This window comes from Peromyscus californicus, unplaced genomic scaffold (assembly GCF_007827085.1).
Source record: "Peromyscus californicus insignis strain IS unplaced genomic scaffold, ASM782708v3 Scaffold_21__1_contigs__length_65335640, whole genome shotgun sequence".
NCBI lineage: Eukaryota > Metazoa > Chordata > Mammalia > Rodentia > Cricetidae > Peromyscus > Peromyscus californicus.
In genome coordinates, this window is record NW_026294514.1 from 20,061,789 (window position 1) to 20,087,637 (window position 25,849).

The 25,849-nt window shown below is 41.1% G+C and overlaps 2 protein-coding genes across 12 annotated transcripts in view; one reads left to right on the forward strand and one right to left on the reverse strand.

Moving 5' to 3' along the window:
• Positions 1 to 1,122: 1,122 nt before the first annotated feature.
• Positions 1,123 to 25,849, forward strand: part of Rpe (ribulose-5-phosphate-3-epimerase) — a 91,390-nt gene continuing 66,663 nt past the window's right edge. For 3 of the 6 annotated variants that reach the window (XR_008220854.1, XR_008220853.1, XM_052749748.1), the window contains exons 1-5: positions 1,123 to 1,326; positions 10,429 to 10,508; positions 17,080 to 17,219; positions 18,241 to 18,375; positions 25,475 to 25,507. Coding sequence is in view for 4 of the 6 variants with exons in the window: in XM_052749748.1 (XP_052605708.1) it covers positions 1,205 to 1,326; positions 10,429 to 10,508; positions 17,080 to 17,219; positions 18,241 to 18,375; positions 25,475 to 25,507 (510 nt within the window). In the remaining 2 variants the exon portion in view is untranslated. Of the gene's footprint in view, positions 1,327 to 1,965; positions 2,001 to 10,428; positions 10,509 to 17,079; positions 17,220 to 18,240; positions 18,376 to 18,775; positions 18,863 to 19,886; positions 20,380 to 25,474; positions 25,508 to 25,849 lie in introns of those variants that run through there. The other 3 variants (XM_052749749.1, XM_052749746.1, XM_052749747.1) reach the window with 3 other exon arrangements.
• The window catches only part of Kansl1l (KAT8 regulatory NSL complex subunit 1 like), a 93,043-nt gene continuing 88,760 nt past the window's right edge, over positions 21,567 to 25,849 (reverse strand). For all 6 annotated transcript variants that reach the window (XM_052749741.1, XM_052749742.1, XM_052749739.1 and 3 more), the window contains 3 exons: positions 25,392 to 25,504; positions 23,979 to 24,150; positions 21,567 to 23,182 (listed from right to left, as the gene is read on the reverse strand). In XM_052749741.1, the coding sequence (XP_052605701.1) occupies positions 22,952 to 23,182; positions 23,979 to 24,150; positions 25,392 to 25,504 (516 nt within the window). In that variant the 3' untranslated portion in view covers positions 21,567 to 22,951. The remainder of the gene's footprint in view (positions 23,183 to 23,978; positions 24,151 to 25,391; positions 25,505 to 25,849) is intronic.

The window sequence follows — 25,849 nt, forward strand, 5'->3', positions numbered from 1 at the left end:
CACCTCTTGTTCTTCCTACCTGTACTCTATACCTGGCCTAAAGTCACCACTCAATACACACCTTCAGTCTCTCCATTTATACATACAATTGATAGCCACCTACAGGTGCTTCCCATTCCCCATCTTTCAAAAATAAAGCAGAATGTAGATATGGAAGACAGGTAGCCAATTTGACTTCACTGCCCAGATTATCACCTGCTGGAATGCTGATAGTCCAAGTCAGAACATTAAAGACTTGCCTTGATTGTCCTCTGACTGTGGCCATAGAAACTACGGCATCTAAATTACCACCAGCTACGTTTTGAATAAAATTATGAACTATCTTATCCTTGTTCTTTAGGAATTGCTCTTGTTTAATCCATGTTTTTCTTCACATAGCTTTGCATTTCTTCCTGACCCAGAATCTGGACACATTTGGCATTAGGACACTTACCCATTTCAAGAATTATGGCTGAATAATAAGCAACTGTATCAAATCCGTCAACTGCCTAAGAAACTCCTACACTGAGCAGTCACTCAGCAGTCACCTGTTCTCAGCACCTTGACCAGGGAACATCGCAGAAGAGAGGACTAAAAGAATGTAAGGTGGGGAGAAGTGCTATGAAATACTATCTGCTGGATATGACAGGGCTGTTGCAATTATGAGCAACCGTGGCTACCTGCACAAAATCCTACAGACACAGCAAGATATTGAAGTAAGAGAGGGATTGATCAGGAAGAGGAAAAGGGTCAGCAGGAGTTGAAGGGGAGTAAGAGCCGGTACCGGGGACTATGATCATAATATAAAGTATACATGCATGAAATAGAAAAAAAATACATTTTAAAAACAAATTCCTGCATTGTAGGCAGTAGTCCAGCTGATCAGCCCGTGGCCTTCTTGCATCATACTCAATATTAACTATTTTTCCTTACAAAAGGAAAAGAGGCCACTCTACTGAGAAGACAGTGGGCTCAGAAAAAAACCCAAGACAGGAGGAGGCAGAAGGTCCGCGCCTGGCTCCGCCCCCTAGCCAGCCATCGGACAGCCCCGCCCCCTGGGAGGAGGAGGCGGGACTTCCTCGCCGCAGGGCAGCTGCTTCCGGCAGAGTCCGGAAGAGAGTGCAGGGTGGGAGGGGGCGGAGCCAGTGCGGCGCGCCCAATCGGGACGAAGTCTTGGCTGGCCCCCGGGCTCTCGTGGGCTCACTCGCTCTAGGGAACCGGCACCATGGCGTCGGGCTGCAAGATCGGCCCGTCCATCCTCAACAGCGACCTGGCCAACCTGGGGGCCGAGTGCCTGCGCATGCTGGACTCGGGGGCCGACTACCTGCACCTGGATGTAATGGACGGGTAACTCCGCGGGGCTCGGGGCGGGCTGGCCGCGCGGGTCGCGTCGCTGCACCTCAGCGAGCGCCTGTTGGGTGCACGGCGCCCCTTTGCGACGGGCGGCCTGGCCGCCAAGGCGCCAGCGCTGCTGAGGGCACCCAGCCGGTCCTGGCTGCCTTCGGGGGTCGGGGCGGGGGGGACCAGTCCCCCAGTCCCCCAGTCCTTCCCCGCCCCCAGTCACCTGTGGTCCGAGGACCCGGAAGCCACCTTCAGTATTTCAGGACATGTCTCTTTCATGAACTCGTAGGGAAACTGAGGCCCAGCGGGACAGGCACGACTTGTCCAAACTCAGCTGACTAGTCCGTGGCCAGAGCTGGGAGACCACGCTGGTCCACGGTTTACGAGCTGGACACACCTGGCTCTGATTCCTAAGTTCGACCACTTGCGGATTCGTTTTAGATAAAGCCGCCTGGGCCCCCCTCGCTGAGGTTCGGTCTCAGGGTTTGGAAAAATGGAAGTGTTTTTGATAATAGAACGCTTCCGCGTCCTTGGAAAAAATGAACTGAGCGAGTCCAGTGCCTGACATGTAACAGATTCTCTACAGTTGTTAGCTGGATCGAATAACCATTCGAAGTCTGATTTTCCTGTCTATTTTCTCTTCAGGCACCCTGCTCTTCAGGGAGGTCAGTTTTTTGTAAGTAATTTTTAAGCACTGTAGTTATAACTTATAATGCTCAGAATCAGGGCACAAGTTTCCTCAATTGGTTCTAAAGTGAGTCAATAAACCTAGACCCAAAGGAGGCCGTAAGACTGACTTGCTCAAGATTACAGAAGATTGTGACAGACTTGGAACTTGAGTCTCCTTGGCTGGGACTACCGTTTCCCGCCGGAAGTTCCGCACAGGATTATAAAAGCCTTGGGTTGAGATAGAAAAATAAATTTATTTCAAATAAGTAAAATGTGTTTGCCCTCAGTCGCCTTGGCAAATAACGTGTTAGTTCCAAGAGGTTAGTTTGTTTCTTGTTGGGGGTTGCTGTTCATTTTGTTTTTGAGACAAAGTCTATGTAAATCAAACCGGCCTCAAGCTCAGAATCTTGCCTCAGCTTCCCAAATGCTGGGATTACAGGCATATGCCATCACTCTCAGAAGCCCCTTTTCTTTTTAATGTCGCTGGCTACTCTGTAGCAGTTTTTCTCCTTTTCCTCTGTGCGATTAAATCTCTTGTTTCTCTTAACACTTATTGAAAGCCCTTGACGAAAGAAAGTGTGCACCATAGAGGTGGTAGCTATATTTTTGGTGCCTGAGAAAACTTAGGGGTCCCAGCATGGAACAGGCTACACGTGTAACTGTGAGTGTGTTTATTCAGAATGAACGAATGGAGAACATTTCTTTCAGTTTGCTAATAAGGATATTGGAGAGCCGTACTTAGAAGCACTTGACTTTCTGTTCTGGTGCTTTTTTTTTTTAACTTATTTTAAAAATCCTTTTATTATTTGAGATTACAATATATTAGTTTCCCCCTTCCCTTTCCTTCCACTAAACCCTCCCATTACTACCTACTTTCTCTCTTTCAAATCCATGACCTCTTTTTAAATTAACACACACACACACACACACACACACACACACACACACACACGCATGCACGCACACAAATATATTCCTAAATACATAAACAAGACCTGCTCAATCTATCTAATGTTACTTGTGTATATATTTTCACAGCTGGCCATTTGGTATTGGGTAAGACTATGTCTCCTGCGCTCAGCATTCCTTAGTTATCTAGTTCTTTGTGTAGGGCTAGAACCTGTGGGCTGATCTACTTTTTGAGGTTAATGTTTTGTCAATGAAGAGTAAGGTGCAGTACCATGTTTCATAGCAAAAAAAACCAAAAAAGTGAAACCAAGATAGAAGCTGTGTAACTATGTCTCAAAAATGCTTTCATTGAGTCCTGGACTTCTACAGAACTCTTAAGACATTTTTTGTCCTCAAACAGCAAGTAGTAATTTATATTTGTATTATTTTCCTCTCTCTCCTGAAGTACTGAGAGCAGGGTCTGTCTGTCTTGCTCACCTTGGTATCTGAAGTAAAGCTCTGTGCAGCCATGTTATCATTGCTTAGTAATACTAGGAAGGATCTCTAAGAATTACCTTTGCCCCTCCCAGCAGGTCCCCTGCCCCTACGGCAGACTTAAGTTTAGTAAATAAGGCAATTTTTTTTCAAATGGTTCTGCTTTTGCTGAGAAGCACTGGCTTGGAAAACCTAAATTCTCCATGTACAATTTTTACGCCTTTCAATCTTTGCCTACTTTTTTTTGTTTGTTTTGTATGAAGTAAAAGCTGTTTCTATTCATCATTTACAAAAGAGGAAACCAGATTAGGGAAGTACAGCTTCTTTCCCATCGTCCTGCCGGAGCAGACAAAACCTGATGGAGATGGTGTCAGTCACCTCCTTAGCCATGTGGTGCACCGTTTCCAGGACAACGGTACAAAAGTGAGCTGTGGGATCCCTTTACAAAGGTGGCCAGCCTCAAAATACCCCCCCACTCCCCCGTCTCCACTTCATCCCCCAGTTTTCTTTCCTGCTTAAAACTGAATTTATCTAGAAAGTAAAAAACTGGGTTGGGAAACACAAGGTGGCCAGACACAAGTATGGTTCAGTATCTAAAATAAAAGGCAGATTTATTTTCTGCAAAAACATTTTGCGGAAAATACAAAGCACATCATGACAAGATGGTGGCTGGAACGGCTTGATCCCAACTGTGGGAGCAGAGCAAGTATCTATTTCTTTTCTTTTTTTAAAGGATTTTTTTTATTTTATTTTATAATTTAATTTAATTTTACATATCAGCCACGGATTCCCTTGTTCTGCCCCCCCTCCTCCCAGCCCACCCCCCCATTCCCGTCTCCTCCAGGGCAAAGATTCCCCTGGGGATTGAGTTCAACCTGGTACATTCAGTCCAGGCAGGGCCAGTCCCCTCCTCCCAGGCTGAGCCAAGTGTCCCTGTATAAGCCCCAGGTTCCAAACAGCCAGCTCATGCACTGAGTATAGGACCCGGTCCCACTGCCTGGATGCCTCCCAAACAGATCAAGCTAATCAACTGTCTCACTTATCCAGAGGGCCTGATCCAGTTGGGGGCTCCTCAGCTATTGGTTCATAGTTCATGTGTTTCCATTCTATTTCTAAGTCAGTCATCAGGATTTTAAATTAGGGAGATGTCAGGTGAATACTGCATTTCTGACTTTGGGGGCTGGGCCATGGTGGGGGATATCAAAGCTTTGGCATTCGTGTTCTGTTTTCTGATAAGGCTGTGATAGGCTGGAGTGGAGTGAGGCAAGCACCCTTAACCAGTTACACATTTGTGTACTGCGCCTTACCCTCTCCATCCCGTCTCGTCTGCTCAGTTTTGTTTCTTAACTTTGCCAACTGCAACCGGCCAGTGGCTCTTTGATTCCTGATTCACAGGAAGATTGTATTCTGCTTCCAGACATTTTGTACCGACCTTAATCCTCTTACCATTTTGTTTGTTGATCTGTCCGCAGTGGACTGCATTCCAGTTATAACTTAGTAAAGGATAGCACTGGTGATGGAACGTGGTGAGAGGAAACTTACATCCCTGCATCACAACAGCTGTAGCTGAACTCCAGCAAGCCCCTGGTTTCTGAGAGGCAGACTCCTTTGTTGAAGTCTCTTTCAGACCTTACTCCAAAGGGCTGCATTCAAGGAGGGAAATGTCAAAATGAAATTATGATGAAGCTCACTTTTCTGGTGAATTCCTTTTCTTTAGCATGAACTAATTTAGATTTTCCCAGTCTAGTAAGAAATCTTTGAGACATTTGATAAAAATTCATGTTCTTAAGTCTTTGGAATCTCAGTAGCCCTCAGGAAGAAGCTGAAAATCCCTTGATAGTTGGTATTGTCAGGCAGTTCAAAGACACCTGACTTCATGCCTGGGTTTTTGTCCTTTTTGGTTTCGGCTTGTGAGAATATTGATGCATTTTGTGCTCTCGGTAAACTTATGAACCCAGTTCATTGAACTCATCAACAGGAACACAAATTACTAGCATATGTGGAAGGTCAGTAGTTTTTCTGTTTTATGCTCGTGTTTCTCAAGTAGATTTGTGTTTCCGTCTCGTCTCAGCTCCTCAGCTCATCTTTTGTCACTGTTTGTTTTTGTAACAAATGAGACCTAACTTTGAGCAAACCGAGTTTCAAGGCCACACAGTAAATTGAAAGAACAGTATATGCAGTTAGAGACTTCATCTGAAGTTGTGGACTAGTCAGTTGGGGTTGCTGCCTGCTTACCTATCCCTTATTTCTGGTGTAAGAAATGGTCACAGTGTGTCATCGAGTTTTGATAGTGAGTGCCCTTAGGCAGGCAGTAGAATAATCTTCTAAATACTAGAAGTGGAACCTCAGGGATCTGGTGGTTAGAGAACTTATCCACACTGGTCCACTTGTTCTGTCCTGCTCAGGGGTGGCCTGCATGAGTTCCTGCCCTCTCCCCAGGACAGTTGTTCTAGCTGCCATTGTACCGGCAGGTGAACACAGGAAGACTGGACTTTGTAGTGTGCGTCAACTCCTGCCATCAGCACTTAGTGGTTGGGTGACACGGGCTGCGTTCCCTCACCTGGAAAATACAGGTGCTGCCTGTCTCCCAGGGGTGCCAGATAGAAAGTTGAATGCCTGGAAAGGGTTTGGAACTTATCCCTAGACTAACTTTTTTTATGAGCATTTACCTGTTATCCAAACTTACAGCTGTAACCATGGCTTTACTGTCTTTTAACACCCCCCCACACACACACACACATATCTAATCGGTTGTTGACAGACACTCTAAGTTTTGCCTGTCTTTGTCATTTTTGCCAATTCTTAGTATTAACACCTGTGGTGATTTGACTGAAAATGGCCCCCATAAACTCATAGGGAGTGGCATCTTTGGAGGTGTGGCCTTTTTGGAGGAAGTGTGTCACAGGGTTTGAGGTTTCAGAAAGTCAAGCCAGGCCCAGTGGCACTTTCTCAGCTGTAGAACTCTCAGCTACTTCCCCAGCACCATGTCTGCCTGCCAGACACCAAGCTTCCCACCCTGACAGTAATAGGCTAACCTCTGAACCCATAAGCCACGCCCAATTAAGTGTTTTCCTTTATAAGAGTTGCCATGGGGCCGGGTGGCGGTGGCACACACCTTTAATCCCAGCACTCAGGAGGCAGAGCCAGGCGGATCTCTGTGAGTTCGAGGCCAGCCTGGTCTACACAGTGAGAGCCAGGACAGGCACCAAAACAACACAGAGAAACCCTGTCTCGAAAAAAACAACAAAAAAGGGTTGCCATGGTCATGGTGTCTATTCACAGCAATAATACCTAACTAAGACAACACCTCCTTCTTCCTTCTTGCAACTTATTGCCTGGTCCATCTTCATGCTTTTATTGTATGTGTTTTATTACTTGCTTCTTGCCCTACTATCCCACTTGATATTTACAGTGCAATAAACTCCAAACACCTGCGTGTAGCATTGGACACCCTTAATCTGATAGAGCCTACACCTGCTTTGATCAACAGCCTTTCCCCCTTTGACCTAAACTTGCTTAGTTCTGCTTTCACTTCCTTTAAAGCCATTTCTGATCCTATAAATCTCAACATTCTTTAAGTCCTGTGATCTTCTAATATAGAATGCTACAGGATACTTGCTTTTATATTTATCTTTTGCTATTTTCTTTCTTCACTTTTCTATGGGCATTGTTGTTTAGCTTTTCTCAAAGCCCAAATTTCAGGAACATAGCACTGTTAGTTTCTTTCTTGCTAAGGTAGCTGTTGAGTATGTGTGCCCTTCCGTGCACTTGTTCTGGGAGTTCCCCTCCTTCCATCCCATGGCCCTACTTGTGAAGAGCTTTCTAGGCTAGTAGGTAGAGTGAGAGCAGGAAACGGGTGCAGGTTGAGTTCCTCTCATCCAAAATGCTTGTGACCAGAATTATCTCAAATTTGGGTTTCTATTTGGATTTCAGAATATTTGTGTGTGCCTAATAAGTTACTTTGGGGATGGGACACAGGTCTAAGTTCATGAAATTCATATATGTCTCATGAAACTTTATGTACAGTTCTTTTTTTTGTTTGTTTGTTTGTTTGTTTGTTTTTTCAAGACAGGGTTTCTCTGTGTAGCTTTGGTGCCTGTCCTGGATCTTGTTCTGTAGACCAGACTGACCTCGAACTCACAGAGATCTGCCTGCCTCTGCCTCCCTAGGAGTGCTGGTATTAAAGGCGTGCGCCACCGCCACCTGGCCCTCTTTCTTTTTTTTTTTTGAGGTAGACTCTCTGTGTAGCTGAGGATGACCTTGAACTCCTGATCTTCCACCTCCCAGGTGTTGAGATTACCATGTGCACCACCACACCAGTTTAACCATCTTGTCTGTTGTAGCATCATATTGGTGCTCCAAAAGTCCCTAATTTTGTAGAATTTCAGATTAGGACTGCTTAGCCTGCGCTTTTACATTCTAGACTCTCCGATGACATGCATCACTTAAACTCACAGACCATTGACAAGGATTATCACAGGGGCTGTCTTGGGTGTACAGGCAGCTGGGGAGTGCTCAGTTGGCTTCCTACTGATAACTGTCCTGTAGCTGAGGATCTGTGGAGTTGTTGACACTCTCATTCATCTCCTGCTAGTGAGATGAATTCTGGTTGAGATTGTAAACTCTTTGCCTATTTCTTTATAAAACATAGTACATGCTGCACCCAGTATAGGATGACCTACATGTTGGAAGGGGTTTTCCTAAATATTTAAATGAGCAGGAGATGCAAAAGGAAGATGAACTAAGAAGGTTAAAGGTTAAGTGCTTTGGGGTTGGTATTGGGCTGACTTGATTTGCATTCTGTGCCACAGATTATTAACTGATTGAAGGATGTTAGTTATGTTCTTCAAGCAGAATGTAAATAGTATCTATTTTATTAGTCTGAGGTATGAAGAACAATACAATATCTGTTGTGAACTAAGCTCTCAATATACTACTGTCTCCAATAAGCATCAAGTTATTTTTTTTCAGCACAGCTTTATAAAATTGCTTTTTTCAGTCTTTGCTCTTGCAAGAATTTTTTATTAATTGAATTTATTCATTTATTTTACATCCTGACCACAGTTCCCCTCCCTCCTCGCCTCCCATTTCCGTCTCCCACCTTCCCTTCACCCCCCTCAACCCACTCCTCCTCTGTTTCTGTTTAGAAAGGGGCAGACCTCCCATGGGTATCAACAAGGCATGGCATATAAAGTTTCTATAGGACTAAGCTCCTCCTATTGTATTAAGGCTAGGCAAGACAACCCAGTATGAGGAATAGGTTCTTGTAAGCCAACCAAAGTGTTAGGACATTCCCTGTTCCTACTGCTAGGAGTTCCACCAGTAGACCAGGCTGCACAACTGTCACACATATGTAGAGTGCCTAGGTCAGTTCCATGCAGGCTCCCTGGTTGTTGGTCCAGATTCTGTGAGCTCCAGTGAGCCCGGTTAGTGGTTTCTGTGAGTTCCCTTTTGATGTCAGTGACCTGCCCCGGCTCAAACAATTCCTTCCTTCCTCTCTTCAGCATGACTTCCCGAGCTCAGCCCAGTGCTTGGCTGTGGGTCTCTGCATCTGTTTCTGTCAGTACTGGATGAAGGCTCTCTGATGACAGTTGGGGTAGTCACCAATCTATGAGTATAGCAGAATACCATTAGGCTTCATTGTGTTAACATTTTTTATTCTCCAGTTGTGTTTGGTTCTATCCTAGGCCTCTGGGTCATCCAGCCTCTGTGTCCTTGCGCTCCAGGCAGTATCGGGGGTGGGTTCTCTCCCATGGTATGGGTGTGAGGCTGACTCAGTCATTGGTTGGCCACTCCCACAATCTCCATGCTACCCTTATACCCCACCTCCAACACACACACACACACACACACACACACACACACACACACACACACACACACACACACACACACCCCTATAGGCAGGACAGACTGTAGGTCAAAGGTGGTGTGGCTGGTACAGCATCCCAATCCCTCTGCCAGAAGTCCCACCCGGTCACAGGAGATGGTCAGTTCAGGCTACGTATCCACCATTGCTAGGAGTCTTAGCTGGGGTCATCCTTGTAGATTCCTGGGAGTTCCTCTTGTATCAGGTTTCTACCTGACCTTGAAATGCCCCCTCTTTCCAGTCATCTCTTTCAGTACTCTCCCCCTCCTTCTACCTCCCCCAACCCAATCCTTCATGTTCCCATATCCATCCAACCCTAGTCCACCCACGAGATCTCTTCTGTTTCCCCTTTCCTGGGAGATCCATGCGTCCCTCCTTGTGCCCTCCTTGTTACCTGGTCTCTCTGGGTCTGTAGATTGTAGCATGGTTATCCTTTACTTTACAGCTAATATCCACTTATAAGTGAGTACATACCCTGTTTGTTCTTTTGGGTTTTAGCTACTTCACTCAGGATGATTTTTTTTCTAGTTCCATCCATTTGCCTTCAGATTTCCTGATGTCATTGTTTTTAACAACTGAGTAATAATCCATTGTGTAAATGTACCACGTTTTCTTTATCCATTCATTGGTTGAGGGGCGTCTAGGTTGTTTCCAGGTTCTGGCTATTATGAATAGAGCTGCTGTGAACATAGTTGAGCAAGTGACCTTGTGGGATGATTGAGCTGCTTTGTTTATAGCAGCTTTATTCATAGTACCAAGGGTTTTTTCTTGTTGTTTTTAATGGTTAGTGTTTATAGGGTTTAAACAAACTGTCATTTAGTGTTCTGATTGGATGGATTAGCTGACTCAGGACACCTTGTTAGAATCCTTTATTAACTAGTGTGTCGCTTGAGCAAGTCAGAAATTGTCTTCTGTCATCTTTCCATTTTTGCTTACCATGGGTTATGAATTACAGAGTTGTCATTATGAAGATGAATGTGACAGCACACATTAATTGTACACCTGATCTTACCTGATTATTTTTGCTTAACTTTGTCTAATATTAAAAATGTTAAGAATTATATGGCAAAAAAAAATGCAATCCCAAACATTTCCTTGTTCCCCTGTCAAAATTCATATTGATAAATGCAGAAGTGAAACTGAAAATGTTTTTAGAGTAAGATTTTATTTATTTTTTTGTCTTATAGGCATTTTGTTCCCAATATCACTTTTGGTCATCCTGTGGTTGAAAGCCTCCGAAAGCAGTTAGGCCAGGACCCTTTCTTTGGTAAGTGGGTTGCTAAACATTTAAAACTGACAAGATTGCTTAAATAAAGGAAAAAGAGATCAAGTTCATCTTGCCCCTTCTCCTGTTTCTTACTGTGCTGGGCATTCATTAGCTTGATCTTAGCAATCCAACACCCTTCTCCTTTCCCAGGGCTGTGAACCTGATTCTGCCTGGAAAACTCTTCTGCTGAGGGCCTCGCTGTCAGCCTTGAGGTCATTTGTCATCTCTTGAGAGAGGCCTTTCTAAGCACCTCCTCCAAACTAACTTTATCCACATTTCAGTCTGTTTAGAACTGATTATAAGATCCATGAAGGTAGGGCTAGAACTCAACTCGTGATTTTCCTTATAATTTATTTATAAATGTATATTTGTTATTTACCATATATATTATATTGTAATATATAATTTATTTGTTTGGCTGTTTTGCCTGCATGTATGTGTGTGTAGTGCCCTCAGAGGGCATTGGATTCTTTGGAATTGGAGTTAGAGAAGATTGTGAGCCACCGTGTGGGTGCTGGGAACTGAACCAAGTCCTCTGGAAGAGCAGCTCATGCTCTTAACTGATGAGTCCTCTCTCCATCCCCAGTTTTTGGTTTTCTTAAGGCTAAACAGACATGATTACGTTTAGTATTAACTAGTAATTGAATTTATGGTTTAATTAAGTGGTCCAGCAGCCAATTTATTTTTTTCAAATGTGGGTTTTCTGAAGATATGCTTCATTTCATGAAATAGTAAATCTAAACGGTTTTTTGTTTCTTTTGCGGGGGGGTTGTATTTTTGGTTTTTGTTGTTGTTGGTTTTTGGGTTTTTTGTTTTTGTTTTTAGATCACTCCAACCTAGAAGTTATTTGAACTGAAACAGATTCAAGTTCATAATATTATGTAACTTGTATAATTAAGTAAAGCTTAAGTTTTTTTGCCAGTAGAACAATTTTATGAAGGAAGGACTCTAGCTGAAATGTTCAGTGTGCTAGCTCTAAAACCCATATTCAACTATATATATTAAAATAAAAATTGAGGTTCTCATTCACAGTAGGCACATTACAGGTCCTCAGTCGCCATATGTGTCTGTTGACTATTATCAGCAGTGCAGCCACGGGCATTCCTGCTGATGCAGACCATTAGTCCCACTTGTGCATCCTCTAGCTAATGTGTCCAACTTTTGGACATGCAAAGTTCATGTTATTGTCATCAGAGAAGGTCACACCTAAGAATCGCATAGTTGAGTTACAAAAACGAGACAAAACCAAACATCTCGTATAAAGTAAGTTTACAGTTTTGTGTTGGTCTTATTCATAGCCATCCCTCACCTTATTCAGGCTGTGCTTGTACATACTTGTGAAAGGATTCATCCATTTTGAGAGATTTTAAAAAATGTGCATTATTACCTCGTCTATCAACATGTTCATCTTTTAAAATTTCATGTAGTTGAATATAATCTTGATGATGTTAAAAAATTTTTTTGGAAAGGAGTTTTCAGAGTAAGTTTCTTCTTGAATCTGCTCCTATTATATACCATGACTTTTTAAAATTTGTTATCCTGATTAAGAGAAATGATGAAATAAATTACACTATTCCTATATACAGTAGTCACACATACCACTGCTCTTTCTCATTTTTTTTTTTTTTTTTTTTACATTTTTTTCGTTTCTCTCATGTTGACTCCTGTTCTCATTCCTCACTGTTTCCTCCATCTTCTATCATCAGTCTTTCCTCCTGTAACACTACTGCTACCACCAGATCCAGTCCACTTTTCCTTCTGGACATAGGCAGATATAGATGATGTATATATGTATATACATTTGCTAAGTAGTACTTTAGGAAATTTTTATAAGGATGAATATGCTTTGTTAATACTTGGGGTTTGAGGCCTTTATTTTCTATAGTTTGATTTGTTTTTGGATCTTAGCTGTTAGATAATTGATGAATGACTTCATTTTAAGAAGTAGACCAGGGTTAGAGATGGTTCAGTGATGAAGAGCATTTTCTGCTCTTACAGAGGACCAGGGATTGGTTCCCGACACACACATCAGATGGCTCACAACTACCTGTGACTCCCTCTTCTGGCTTCTGTGAGCACCTGTACTTTTGTGCAAATGCCCACACACAGAGACACATATATACATAATTAAAAGTAAAATCTTTAAAAATAAATGAGTAGTCTGTAAGTTGTATTTATAACCTCTAAGGTTCTGGTGTTTTGTTGGTTGAACTGGAGATCAGAACTTGGGCCTTGCACATGCCAATTCCACAGCCTTTTACTATTTTCAAAATCATGTATTTGTGTGTGTGAATACATGTGATACAGTGACACAGTGTGCTTGTGGAGGGCAGGTCAAAGGACAGCATTTGGAAGTCATCTTACACCTTCCACACTACTGAGGCAAGCTCTATCTTCTTGCACACTCCACTTAGCTGGCCTGAGAGCTTCCTGGATATTCTCTTCACCTCCCATCTCATCATAGGAGTCCTGGGACTCTAAATGGGACCCACTGCTGTATCAGCTTTTCATATGGGTTCCAGGATCAAACCCAGATTGTCAGGCTTCCATGGCTAGCACTTTTATCCACCATGCCATCTCCCTAGCCCCACTTTTAGTTTTGAGGCAGGGTCTCCCTAAGTTCCCCTAGCTGACTTAGATCTTCTGTGTCCCAGGCTGGCCTTGAACTTGGAATCCTCCTGTCTTAGCCACTGGAGATGTTTATATTACAGGTCTGTACCAGCCAACCCTGCTATTTAGAAAGCTCTTAACTATTCAGTCTTAGTTTTGAGTACAAAAAACATCTAAGAACTAAACTAACAAGAAAGACCTTTATTATCTAAGGCAGTGCTCTGTACTGTAGGGAACCATGGAAATCCTCTTTAGCTCCTTTATGAGGTCAAAGCTATTTTCACAATACTGAGACATTATTTGTCATTGTCCATACTGGTGCTGCAAATCAATGGTAAGTTGTTTTTTTGGTGTCATAAGCAGTCAGTGGTGCAGTGGCATCAGATTCCTCCAATCAGGACTGTGCTTCACTCCTGTGTGTATGCGGTATGTATCTTTGGTGAAGCAATTTAGAAAATGTATTTTAGTAAGTTTGTCTTGAATAATGTCTTGTTGATTTTCATGTGACAGAGTAGGAAGAACAAAGCATTGCTGCTGCATGTGTGATGCTTTTCATTTGAGCAGATGCTTTTCTCGGGCCAGAGACCTTGCACCATTGCATGAACTGAACTGGTTGCCTTTTCCTAACACCAGTTTTTGCTTGGGGAAAAAAAAAACAATGATAGCTAACTTGTTTGTTTTAGAAAATGGCTGTTTTACAGACTTTAATTTTATGGCTGTTCCCATAAATACTGTGGTATTGTATTCCCCCAAATATTGTGCACGCTAATAAACTTATCTGGGGTCAGAGACAGAGCAGCCACAATATTAAACATAAAGGATAGGCAGTGGTAGCACACACCTTTAATCCTAGCATTCCAGAGGCAGAAATCCATGTGTTCAAGGATACAGCCAAGCATGGTGACTCACACCTTTAATCCCAGGGAGTGGTGGTAGAAAGCAGAAAGATATATAAGGTGTGAGGACCAGAAACTAGAAGCATTTTGGCTGGTTAAGCATTTGGCTGGTTAAGCATTCAGGCTTTTGAGCAGCAATTCAGCTGAGACCCATTCTGGATGAGGACTTGGAGGCCTCCAATCTGAGGAGACAAGACCAGCTGAGGATCCGGTGAGGTGAGATAGCTGTGACTTGTTCTGTCTCTCTGATCTGCCAGCATTGACCCCAATAACTGGCCTCAGGTTTGATTTTATTAGTAAGAACTCTTTAAGATTCATGCTACAAAATACATAGGTTGAGACATCATAAGTCAAAAGTGCATTTAATATGAATAACCTCTAATCTTGCCTACTTCCAGTGTGCCCAGAGTATTTAGCTAGCCCACAGTTGGATAAAAACCATCTATGTTGTTATAAAGTGTTGATTGCCTCTTGTTATTTATTACCTGTATCTAGAAGATACTTCCTATACACTGCACAATACACATTGAACAGGGTGTTTGGGGTTTTTTTGGTGGAGAGGGTCTCATGTAGCTCAGGCTGGCCTTGAACTCTTTTTTTTTTTTTTTTTCCTTTTCCTCGAGACAGAGTTTCTCTGTGTAACAGTCCTAGCTGTCCTGGAACTCGCTTTGTAGACCAGGCTGGCCTCAAACTTACAGAGATCTACCTGTCTCTGCCTCCCAAGTGCTGGGATTAAAGGTGTGCACCACCAAGGCCTGACTGGCCTTGAACTCTTGATCCTCCTGATTCCATTCTAAAGTACTACAGGACCATGTATAAGACTATGCCTGATGTGAGCAAGGCTTCTTAAACTTCTTCTAGACTTGACTCCTTATCCCATGAGAAATTTTTACACAGCCCTGGATATACAGATATATAAAATAAGCATATAAACCATACCTTTACTGGTAATAAGTCATAAAGTAATTGATTTTAAAACAACTTTTTGGTATACATATAATTTTACCATTTATTAAAGATGAAGGCAAATTTGCATACTAACAAGATGATGTGCTTGTTTTAAATAAGGAATATCTTGTCTGAATATTTGCTGCTGCAGGATATAACATCATTAGTGATTTTCTTACACATATCTGTGTTAAAAGCTTAACTTATAATTAAGCACAATGTTTAGTAAGCAACAACTCATAATAAAATAGAACAGGACAGTGTACTGTAATTATATGAATGCAGTCTCTGAAGTTTTCTTATATAATCCTTGCAGTAATGTGAGATGATACTCAAAGGAAGAATTTATGACTTGTACACTTGTCATCATGATGACACTTGTGCTGTGTTACTGATGGCAAGTAAAAAATAGAGGTCATCAAGATAACCCAGGGGGTAAAAGTGTTTTTTATGGAGGCTTGACAACCTGAGTTCTAACTCCTTTTCCCACTGTGGGAAGGGAAAATCAGATTCCCAACAGTTGATCTCTGACCTCCACATGTATACCATGGCACGCACACACCTGTACTTACACATCTGCCATGCATACACACATGCACGCGCACACACACAATAATAATGATTTTATAGAAATAGGATAACTCAGTCATAAGCACTGTGATACCAGGACATTGGGTATGACCACTTCAGCCAGCTGCCAAGTTGTGAATGGGTAGTATATGGTGTGTGTACTCCAGTCAGAGGGATGACTCAAAAGAGCAAGCTGGTGTGGGGTACACAATATAAAACTTAACAAGTGTTTATTTCTGGAACTTCTGTCTAGCATTTTTAAACCACAGATAACACAAGAAAACCTCCAAAATGAAGCTGCACTAACTAAACTGTGCAAAACAGAGGTCTTCTGTAATTTCTGTTAGTATTTCTTGTGTTAATTAGTACTCTGAAATGTCTAATACACATAACATCTGTACGTTTAGCCAATATCAGCCAGCGTGTGCTAGAATCTGTCTGAGGACTGCTGATCTTACGTGAGGTTTTTACCTATTAACATGTTTTTATTTGTTTGTTATTGTTAGTCTAGAAATATATACTGTAATGCTGGTATTATTGCCTAACTCCTTTCCAAAGCTCTTGACTTTTGTAATTTTAGTTAGGTTCTGAAATGTTAGAATTTATTTTTAAAATACAGCATAGCAAGGCCGGAAATATACTTCCTCTGATGAAAGTCAGACCAACACTCACACTCTCCACACTGCACTGCACAGAATTGGTCCCAGGGTTGTCTTGTGGTCCGACCTCTTTGAAGAGGCCCTTTCCTCATGAGATACATTCAGGTTTAAGAACTTGAAGCAGACCATGCCTGTGTTCTGCTTACTGTGTTGTGTACATCCAGCCTCAGGCTTCCACCCTCCCTCACCAGCCTGCCGTCTGTCTCCTCTGTCACTCCATACACTGCAGCTCTGCCCTCCTACGTGCTGAGGCCAAGTCTTCGGCGCCGTTTCCTTTCCTCCCCGCTTCTAGGTGGCTGTGCCTTCAGAGCCTGACTTCCTGGGTCACCGTCACTTCACTGAAGCCTGCGCTTCCCCACCGCATTAGGCGAAATCCAGCAGCCTGCAGAGCTTGGCCACCTTCCTCACTGCCTGTTTCTCGGACATCACATCCCCTCAGCCGACATTAGCTACTTACGCTCGTTTGTATTTTATCATTTGTGCCACCATAAAAGTTCAGGAAGGTTGCTAAATGAGCACATGGAGAAAATCAGTCTAGTTTTCCGAAAGAGAACAGGCTGCATAGGTAGTGTGACCCCTTTCAACCGTTAAAAGTGGCGTTTCCTGGACTCACACCCCAGTTTCCTGGTTTTTTTTCTCATTACTTTTTATATGTAGCAGCATGTGCTTTTTGTGGAAAAACTATTTCATAAGTGAATATAACCAAATTGTATCTTTAGGATGAAGACTATCTATACCAAAGTATAATTGATTACTTTGTGATGCTGGAATAATTTTATATATATATATATAAAATGAACAAAACAAAAAAAACCCCTATAGGCTGACTTTATCCCATGTGCTGGGTATTCCTCTCAGTAATGACCAGAAAATGTCTTTTCTTCTCAGATATGCACATGATGGTGTCTAGACCAGAACAGTGGGTAAAGCCAATGGCCGTGGCAGGTGCCAATCAATATACCTTTCATCTTGAGGCAACTGAGAACCCGGGGGCTTTGATTAAAGACATCCGGGAGAATGGGATGAAGGTAAGTTGATGATAAGAGTCATGTTTTATACCAGTTTTTGTCAAAGTTTGAAAGATAGATGGGGAAAAAAATGATAGGGAAAGGACTGGACGTGGGCAGCTGGGAGTCCAGAGTTAAAGTATGAAATGTTTGTAAGATATATTCTGCTTATGTTTCTGAAGGTCACTGCCTTGGAATAATTCACATTTAATGACCATGTTATTGTTAAAAACAAATAAAAAAACCAGTGCTAGGACTCTTTCTGGCCTGAATGTGTCACTGAGAGGGGGAAGTGGATACACAGAGTCCAACCCCTGAAAAAGAAGTGGGTAATTGATACCCACTGGCAAGGAGAAAATCAGTTTTCTACAGTGGAGTTTTACTGGGTCTATCGGCCATACTCTAGGGCAGGCCCAGTCCCCAGGAGTAATTGGCCAATACAAAAGAGCTCCTTGTTTTGTTTGTTTATTTTGGGGGGCAGGAATTGTTTTTTTGTCTCATTGTTTTGTTTGATTTTTGATTTTGTATATGTTTGCATGTGTGTGTTTGGTTTGGTTTGGTTTGGTTTGGTTTCATTTATTTTTTCGAAACACGGTTTCTCTGTGTAGGCCTGGCTGTCCTGGAACTCACTCTGTAAACCAGGCTTTCCTTGAACCCAGAGATCTACCTGCCTCTGCCTCCCGAGTGCTGGGATTAAAAAATTAAATTAAAAAATTTTAAAAATATGTATTAAAAAATACACATTTGCCACCACCACCAGACACATGTGTATCTTTTTAAGAGAGAGCAGGAGAGAATATAAAGTTGGGTGGGTAGGGAGGATCTGGGAGGACTTGAGGGCATGATCAAAATATATTGTAAGAAAAATATTTTAAAGTAAAAATCAAAAAATAAGGTAGCAAAAATAAATCCAAATCAAACAAAAAAAACCTGATGTTGTACTCTGGATAATTGCATTCTATTTTGTGAGTTGTTTTTTTTTTAAAACTTGGCCACAATATACAATAGGGAAATGATGTGATTTAGCATTTGTGTGTTACAGGTCGGCCTTGCCATCAAACCAGGAACGACAGTTGAATATTTGGCCCCATGGGCTAATCAAATAGATATGGCCTTGGTAATGACCGTAGAACCTGGGTTTGGAGGGCAAAAATTCATGGAAGATATGATGCCCAAGGTAAAAGAAATATTCTGTTCTGGGGTGAGGTTTTTACTCTAGATGTGTAGATGTGTCCTGCTTTGGAGGTGAGGGAATAGAGATGCCTTCAGATACTGTAAGACAGTATGATAGGTTTTAAAATAAAAGCTAATATCCATATTGCAAATTTTTTAAGCTGCTATTTTTGTGACCTTGGGTCACTTGAGAATTTTCGTTAGTCTTTACAAAGCTATCACAAATTGAATGTCATTTGCTAAACTTCTTTGATAAACATGATATGCTTCAGTCTATTGAAAGTGATCCCCAGTCCTGTTGTGTGTACAGCTAAGCTCGTGTGAGCTCTGATGTTTTGTGTGCTTGGTTGTTTTTTCCCTTGCGTGTGCACTGTGGGAGTCACTGTTTCTTCGTGTATGTCTAGGTTCACTGGTTGAGGACCCAGTTCCCAACTTTGGATATAGAGGTCGATGGTGGAGTAGGTCCTGACACTGTTCAGAAATGTGCGGAGGTGAGATTGCTCCTCAACTGTGACTAGGCCAGTTCCTGTAGGCGCAGTCTGCACGACAGTCCTGTCACCAAAGAAGTGCTTGAGTTGAGTTTTTCCTTGGGAAAATATTTTTTGCTCAAACATAGGGTTAGGAAAGTAAAGAACAAGGGAGTTTCTAAATACATGAATTTGTTTAATAGTTGATGATCACTGAGCATCGCCTATCAGATCCTGCTAAGTTGTTTGGTTTTGAACTCTTCTGCGGTGCTGTTCCTGCTCAAATTAAGAGACATATTAATCAATAGTCCTATAAACTCTAATTTCTGAAAGAATGTTATTGGAGATGTAAAAGCCTGCTATCAGGTGACTGGGTCTCATTGGAGAGATTTCCTCACCATGTGGTTTTCCAGCTTCTAACAATGGATTGCACAGCAGATTGGCTTTCCCTCAGCTCAGATCCCAGGCCCAGAGCTGTATTTGGAGCTATCTCATTCGAGCTTTTTAGGGTGTTCCCTTTACCCCCCATTTCTTTGACTCCACATTTAAAAATGTTATCCAGGGAGAATTTTCTAAGTGCTGGGACCTAAGAAAGCATAAAGATATATTTTTACATTCTTTCTGACACAAAATGACAAGGCACTAATGTTCCCAGTGTTTTATGGCTAGCTTCTCATTTTCAGTCTCCCTTCAGACTTTCTCGAAACAAACAGCTACAGGGTTTCCTTAGTGTCTGGGGTCCTTGGTGTGCGCTAGGAAAGGCCTGCCTGGAATTGTAGATCCAAGAGGGCAGAGCTTCATTTCTAAGTGTCAGCAGAGGTACTCTGTGCAGCTCGGACTAGTTTACGCAGCAGTCCTGTGACTTGGTAGGCGCATTTACATGTAACTGTGGCCTCATTTATAAGCGTTTTCCCTTCTTACCTCAGTGAATTAGAGTGCTACACTCAGCTTCTGGGAGAGCGCTGGCAGAGACAAGGGTGGAAAGGCTGCTCCAGGACTTCTGTGTTGGTTTCTTCCACGCTAACACACAGCCATGTACTTCTTGCAGGCAGGAGCTAACATGATTGTGTCTGGCAGTGCCATCATGAAGAGTGACGACCCCAGATCTGTTATCAACTTACTAAGAAATGTCTGTTCAGAAGCTGCTCAGAAACGTTCTCTTGATCGATGAAGCCACAGGAACCTGGGTTCTGCTCATGAAATCTTTTTTATTGGAAAAGAGGAATATTAACTACCAAATCACATTGAATCAAAGCAGTGCTGCATTCCAGTGATTAAAATCAATTGTGCAGGATGTTCAAGAGGTTAGAAATAAATAACTACCTTTTTAGTGATGCCATTTAGAGATTAGCGTGATGAAATATTCATGTTTATATTGGGAGAATGATTTTTGTAAAGAGTGAAAATATGGTTTAAGATTAGACAGAAATGTGTCTTAATGCCTAAAGAGGAAAATTAGCTACTATGAAAACCATTTTTCTGTATTTTTAAAAAGAATGTTCTGTTGTTTCCTGGTTTATCCCTAAAGCAAATGACATCCATTTTCTCTGTTTCGTGTCATTTGTAGTTTGTTTATATGCCTGGATATGAATATGAATGGAATGGGACTAAAATTAGAAGCTTTGGTGGGGTGGCACGTCATGGTCTGGCATCTGAAACATTTTTACTTTTTATCTTACACTTGGTTTATTAAAGACTATAACAAAATGTATGAGGCCTAGGGTTTCTGAAATGCAAGCACAGACTCTATCAAGGTATTTTCTTTGTCACAGCAGGCTTTTCAGTAATTCCTTTCTGCTTCTGGTTCTCACTCAACTACCATTCTTAGAGCTGTGAAATAATACTGTTGTGGTAGCTGTGAGCAGAGAGGAACCATACAGTCTCTCTTGGAAGCTCCACTGGGTTGAATCCAGGTTGGCTCCATTCTAGATCTTTGATTTTAAGAAAAGTCACCCAACCTGTTTTCACTATCAACTCTTACATCTGTTAAATGGAACCATAACTACTGTGGGTTGAGAATTAAAAGCATAACATGATATTAGATAGCCTATAGTTCTACTCTTAGACTGTAGGGGATGTTTTGTGAGTTATTACGCACTTTGGTTGTGCTTAATTAACTCCTAGATTGTCTGTAATTGTTAGCAGGTAATTTTTGTGCTGGTACATAGAAAGGGTCCAGTAAAAGCAGGCTTTCTGGTATGTCCTACTGCTCAGACTACAGACGGCTCCTGAGAGGTAGGTTAGGAAGAAGAAAGGTTTTTTTTTAACTTTATTTTTAGTATAACTATACTCTAGCAGAATCAGAGTAAGTAAAGCATACTCTGGAAATACAGATGGGGCCCCAAGGATGTTTATATAATTTCTAAGAAAGAAGAAGTAGGCTAAGAGAAGACAGGATACAGACTTAATCCATGAACTAAGTATTAATAACAGTGTTCCCAGTTATCGAAAGACTGGAAATACGTATCAGCAAGTTCACTCTCATTCTTGACTATGACAAGAACAAACCAGTATCATTAAATTTCTTAAGGCTACTGTGAGTTTTGGGAAATAAGGTTTTAAAAAATAAGAAAGTAAGAACACTGACAAACTTAGGCATGAAACAGAGATTGCTGGGGCTTTTTCCTGCCCTATAAGGTAAAGTTTATTAATACTTGTTTTTATTTTGGCTTAGGAAAAGTTTGTGCCACGAGTAATAGCATTTAATCAAATCACACAATACAAGGCATATAGAAATAACTTTAATTAAAAAACTATGTAGAAGATTATAATATCAGTCATGACAAAGATTTGAATTACTTGCTGGGACAACTTGTATTTTTCTGGCTTTTGTTATCTTTTTCTTTAAAAATAAATGTACAGTAAAACTATAAGCAAAAGTTTGTAAGTATTGAATCTGAATGGTTCCCCCACCCCCCTTCTGCAGGGACAGTTTAATTTCTAATCCTCAACAAAACCTTAAGTATCTAATCCCACAGACGCTAAGCCCAGTGGCCAGAATTTTCAGTATTATGGGAACTACAAATTGAGTAACCTTTCTTTGCATAACAAAAAGTGGTTGATACAAATTGTCCTTAACTTTCATCTAGAAAAAATGGTATTATAGCTCCAAAAAGAATTTTCCTTAATGTACACTCCTCAGTATTCTATATTAAAGTCTTAGTCTTTGAAAAAACTTGAATTCTTGATCTAGGAGCCTATTAAGAGTAGGCATTTGAGTAAGCTATGGCAAGGAGAAACCAAATTAGAAGCTTCTAGCTGTACATTTGCTAGAATTACAACCATATTATGATTTGTGTGCTGTTTTGCATTTTAAATTGCTGTCTTGAAGAGGTACATAAAGCAAGTAAAACTCAGGGTGAATTTTCAAAGACAATAGTTTTAAAATGTATCAATATATTAAACTCTAAGTTGCTTCTCTTAATTCTGTTAGGAGTAAGCAGAAAGTCTGTGGTTAGTCCAAGAGAGAACAATGATTTCAAATAAATGAATATTGTATTATCTGATATAAGAATTTCCATAAATAACTTATATTGGTTAAACAATTTTTAGAATAAAAGAAAAAACAACTCCCTTTCCATAGTCAAAGGTTTCAGATGTCTATTATCAGTCCACACCTGTGCTAGATATTCATGGCAACTTACATTGCATAGAGTAGTTCATGTATGCAGTTTTCAGACAACGGTGTGCATGTGTGTGTATATATTCTGTATACACACTAGTATATTCTCAGATTACTGAGGCAGTTTTAATGGACTGCCAGGAGACCAGGTACAAAGAATAGTTGTCATTTGATGTAAATCGACTGTAGTCAGGGAGGGGCTCGTAACAGTTCCCCAGAGTGTGATTTCCATCAAACTGCAGCAGTGTTTGTGATCTGAGTTATTGACACACACAAGTTACTAGCATTTGTGTAGGTGAAAAGCTAGCTACTTCTGTGATTCAGGAAAAAGAAACTTCTCTGGCCTGTTTCATGAACAGTGAAAGATGGATACATGCAGCACATCCTCCTTGTCTGGAATTGTGACCAGAGGAGCGGAAGAGTCAGAAGAGGGTTTAGGTTTTTCTTCCTCTTTTCCTTTCAGTTACATAGTTTTCATAATTTGTTCCCTGTCACCTGTTTCTTTTAACATTAGTAACGCCTATACCAAAGGTTTTATACTCTTCCATTCCATCTAACTGCACTTTTGGAGGGTGGCCATCCTCTGGTGTAGTGCTACAGAAGACTTCGTCGCGGAAGGCCGTGCTTGCCCCCTCAGTCTGATCCTTTCTTTCATCTTGGCATAATAAGGCTGCAGTATCCTCATCCTTCAGTGGAAACGCTCGTCGCTCCCACCGCAAAGACTGAAAGGGGAAACATTTTCAGTTAAGTTTCACCTAATTTGATTATTTGTTAAGCAATTTGTAATGTCAGTTTTTATAATTCTTTGAGTATCTAAGTTCAGGTTTTCATTTCCTTTCATGTCAAAATGGAATATACTGAGAATTTCTTGACTTTAAGGAATTATTTCTTTACTCTGCTAAGAAGAGCAAATACTGCCACAGAACCCTTTAAGGAAGGATTTCTTCCATTTGCTGTACTTCATTTCTGTCTCATTGTTATTACAGATCCTTTTTCTTCCTAATTTTCTGCAACTTGCATATTAATTTCTATAGTTCCTCCATTCTTGATCTAGTTATTTTTCAACACCCTGTAATGGGGATAGAAGCATGAACTTTGTATAATTGTAGGATATACTCTCCTACAGTAGGAGCTGGATTTGTGTGGAGACAAGTCAAAGCCTTTGTTCTCAGCAGGGAAACAGAGGCTGTGCTTACTGTGTACCATGTGCCAGTCTCCAGTGCTCAGGTTTGTTCTTAAAGAAAGTGCAGTAGAATCCCCATTCCCTAACAGGCAAGTAAGTAGATAGGTCAGGGTTGTTACTGGCAGGCTGTGCCCCCCAAAAATAAAAATACAAGTAAATTGCTAATAGAATGGAACTAGAGTGCTCCACTCTAGACCTTCATGGCCATGCTAGACTGAACATCTCACTGAGTTTGATATGTAGTAAAACAATTTACAATAAGCAATTTCTACACACAAGTGAGATGAAGTTAAAAGACAGTTAAAAGAAAATGCAGTCATATAACCTAGGCTTACCTTGATTTCTTGACTTTCATTTAAAGAAAGTGAATCCTGAGCACACAGACTGTGGTTGTCCGCTGGGAGCTCGAGGGGGCTCTCGGCATTAGCACACTGCTGAGCATTGCTAAGTTCGCTTGGGTTTTCCTTCAGAACCAAGTCCTGTCCTTCCATGTTTTTACTGTAAGCTCTAGTAAGGAAATAAATGAATACAGGGTATCACACTAAGTCAGTACTGTGTTTTTCTAGTGTTTCTACTCAAGGTCATCTGATGATCTTCCCACTGTTGTTTTTAGGAAAGGTTTCTATCCAAGGCTTAAATATCCTCATTGAGTACTCAGTCATCGTTGTTACAGTTCTTTGGTTTGAGAAGACAGAAAGGGCCATGTATTTGACTTTTACAGTCTTTGAGTTCTCAGTTTATTCTAGAATTGTTTTAACATACATGAAGACCTCAATTCACTTTTTTTCCTCTATATTTCTGGAAAGTTCTATCTAGGATGTGGAAAAGAACTGGAATTCTAGAGTTTCATTTATATTAGGAGAACTCCTTCAACAAAGATTTACAGTACATCTGAACAGCTAGGCAGAGAAGGGACTTTATTATTATTTAGCTAATTGAAAGATGTTGTTTAAATGAAGAGACAGCTAGATTTTTACATGAACTTGCTTTTTTAGTTGTGACTATATTAAAAATAATGAAATGTAACTACAAAGGTATTTCAAATAGATAATTACTAATTATGTCACATTTATTCTCCCCCAGTCTTCTTAGGGGCTTGTTTTCTGGTTTTTAAGTCAAAGTTTGGCTCTGTGGCACATGTTCTAACACATGATCAGCCTGCCTCATCCCCATGAATGCAGGAACTCTGAGCATGTGCCCAGATCTAATATTTATATTTTTAAAAGTCCCATGAACTATTTGTCTTTTATACTAAAATAAAATTTCTCAAAGAATTTGTGTTAAGTATTATTTTTGAGATGTTTGTTAAAATGGATTACCTAAACTCCAGTACCTTATGCTGGGTTCACTGTTTAAACAACAGTGAAATAACTTGCTCTCACTGTGCAATCTATACTGGTCTTCAACTAGAGATCCCCCTGCCTCAGCTTCCTAATTAATTACTGGCATGTGCCACCATGCCTGTATGAAATGATATGCTTTATATAGAGTGTTCCTAGTATTTCCTGGGTAAGTATGATACCATGGGTACCAGTAGCACAGTAAGTCTGAGAAACTCATTCTGTCATGTGTCATTCCCAGATGAACTTTGGATGTCAGTTTCTGTGTGCAGGCGTCACTCTACACAACAGCTGGCTTTGCGTCCTGTGATCTCCTTCTCGGTGGTCTTGCTTGAATTTCATGGCTAGGTTCTGTTCATTCCTCATATGTTATGGCTTTAATATTAGTTTTAAACTTGAAATACTTGCCTGTTATTTCTTCTATGCCACTTGCTTTGCTCCCAGAGTGACCACCTAGCTTGCTCTCTCTCTTCGTATTTTTTGTGTCTTAGGGAGAAGACTTCATCAGAAAGATCTTCTATCTGGTAAGATTTTTGAAACATGAAAACAGGTTTCAAATGGTCTTTGTAAGCACAGAACTTTTTAAAACATCCTACTCTTGGCCCATGTTTTAATATGTACCTAGATGATAAATGGGTTCTCTCCATTTGCCACAGCTATGGGATTATTTTGTTATTGTTTGGGTACAGGCTCTTGCTATACTAAGGCAAGCTTGAATATGCACCCCTCTTACCTTAGCCTCTGGAGTGCAGGGATGACAGGTATGTGCTACCTTACCCAAGCTACAAAAAAACAGTCTTAAACTTTTTTCATTCCACAGAGTAATTATGGATTATCCATTATGAAGTACAATGTTCTAAGAATAT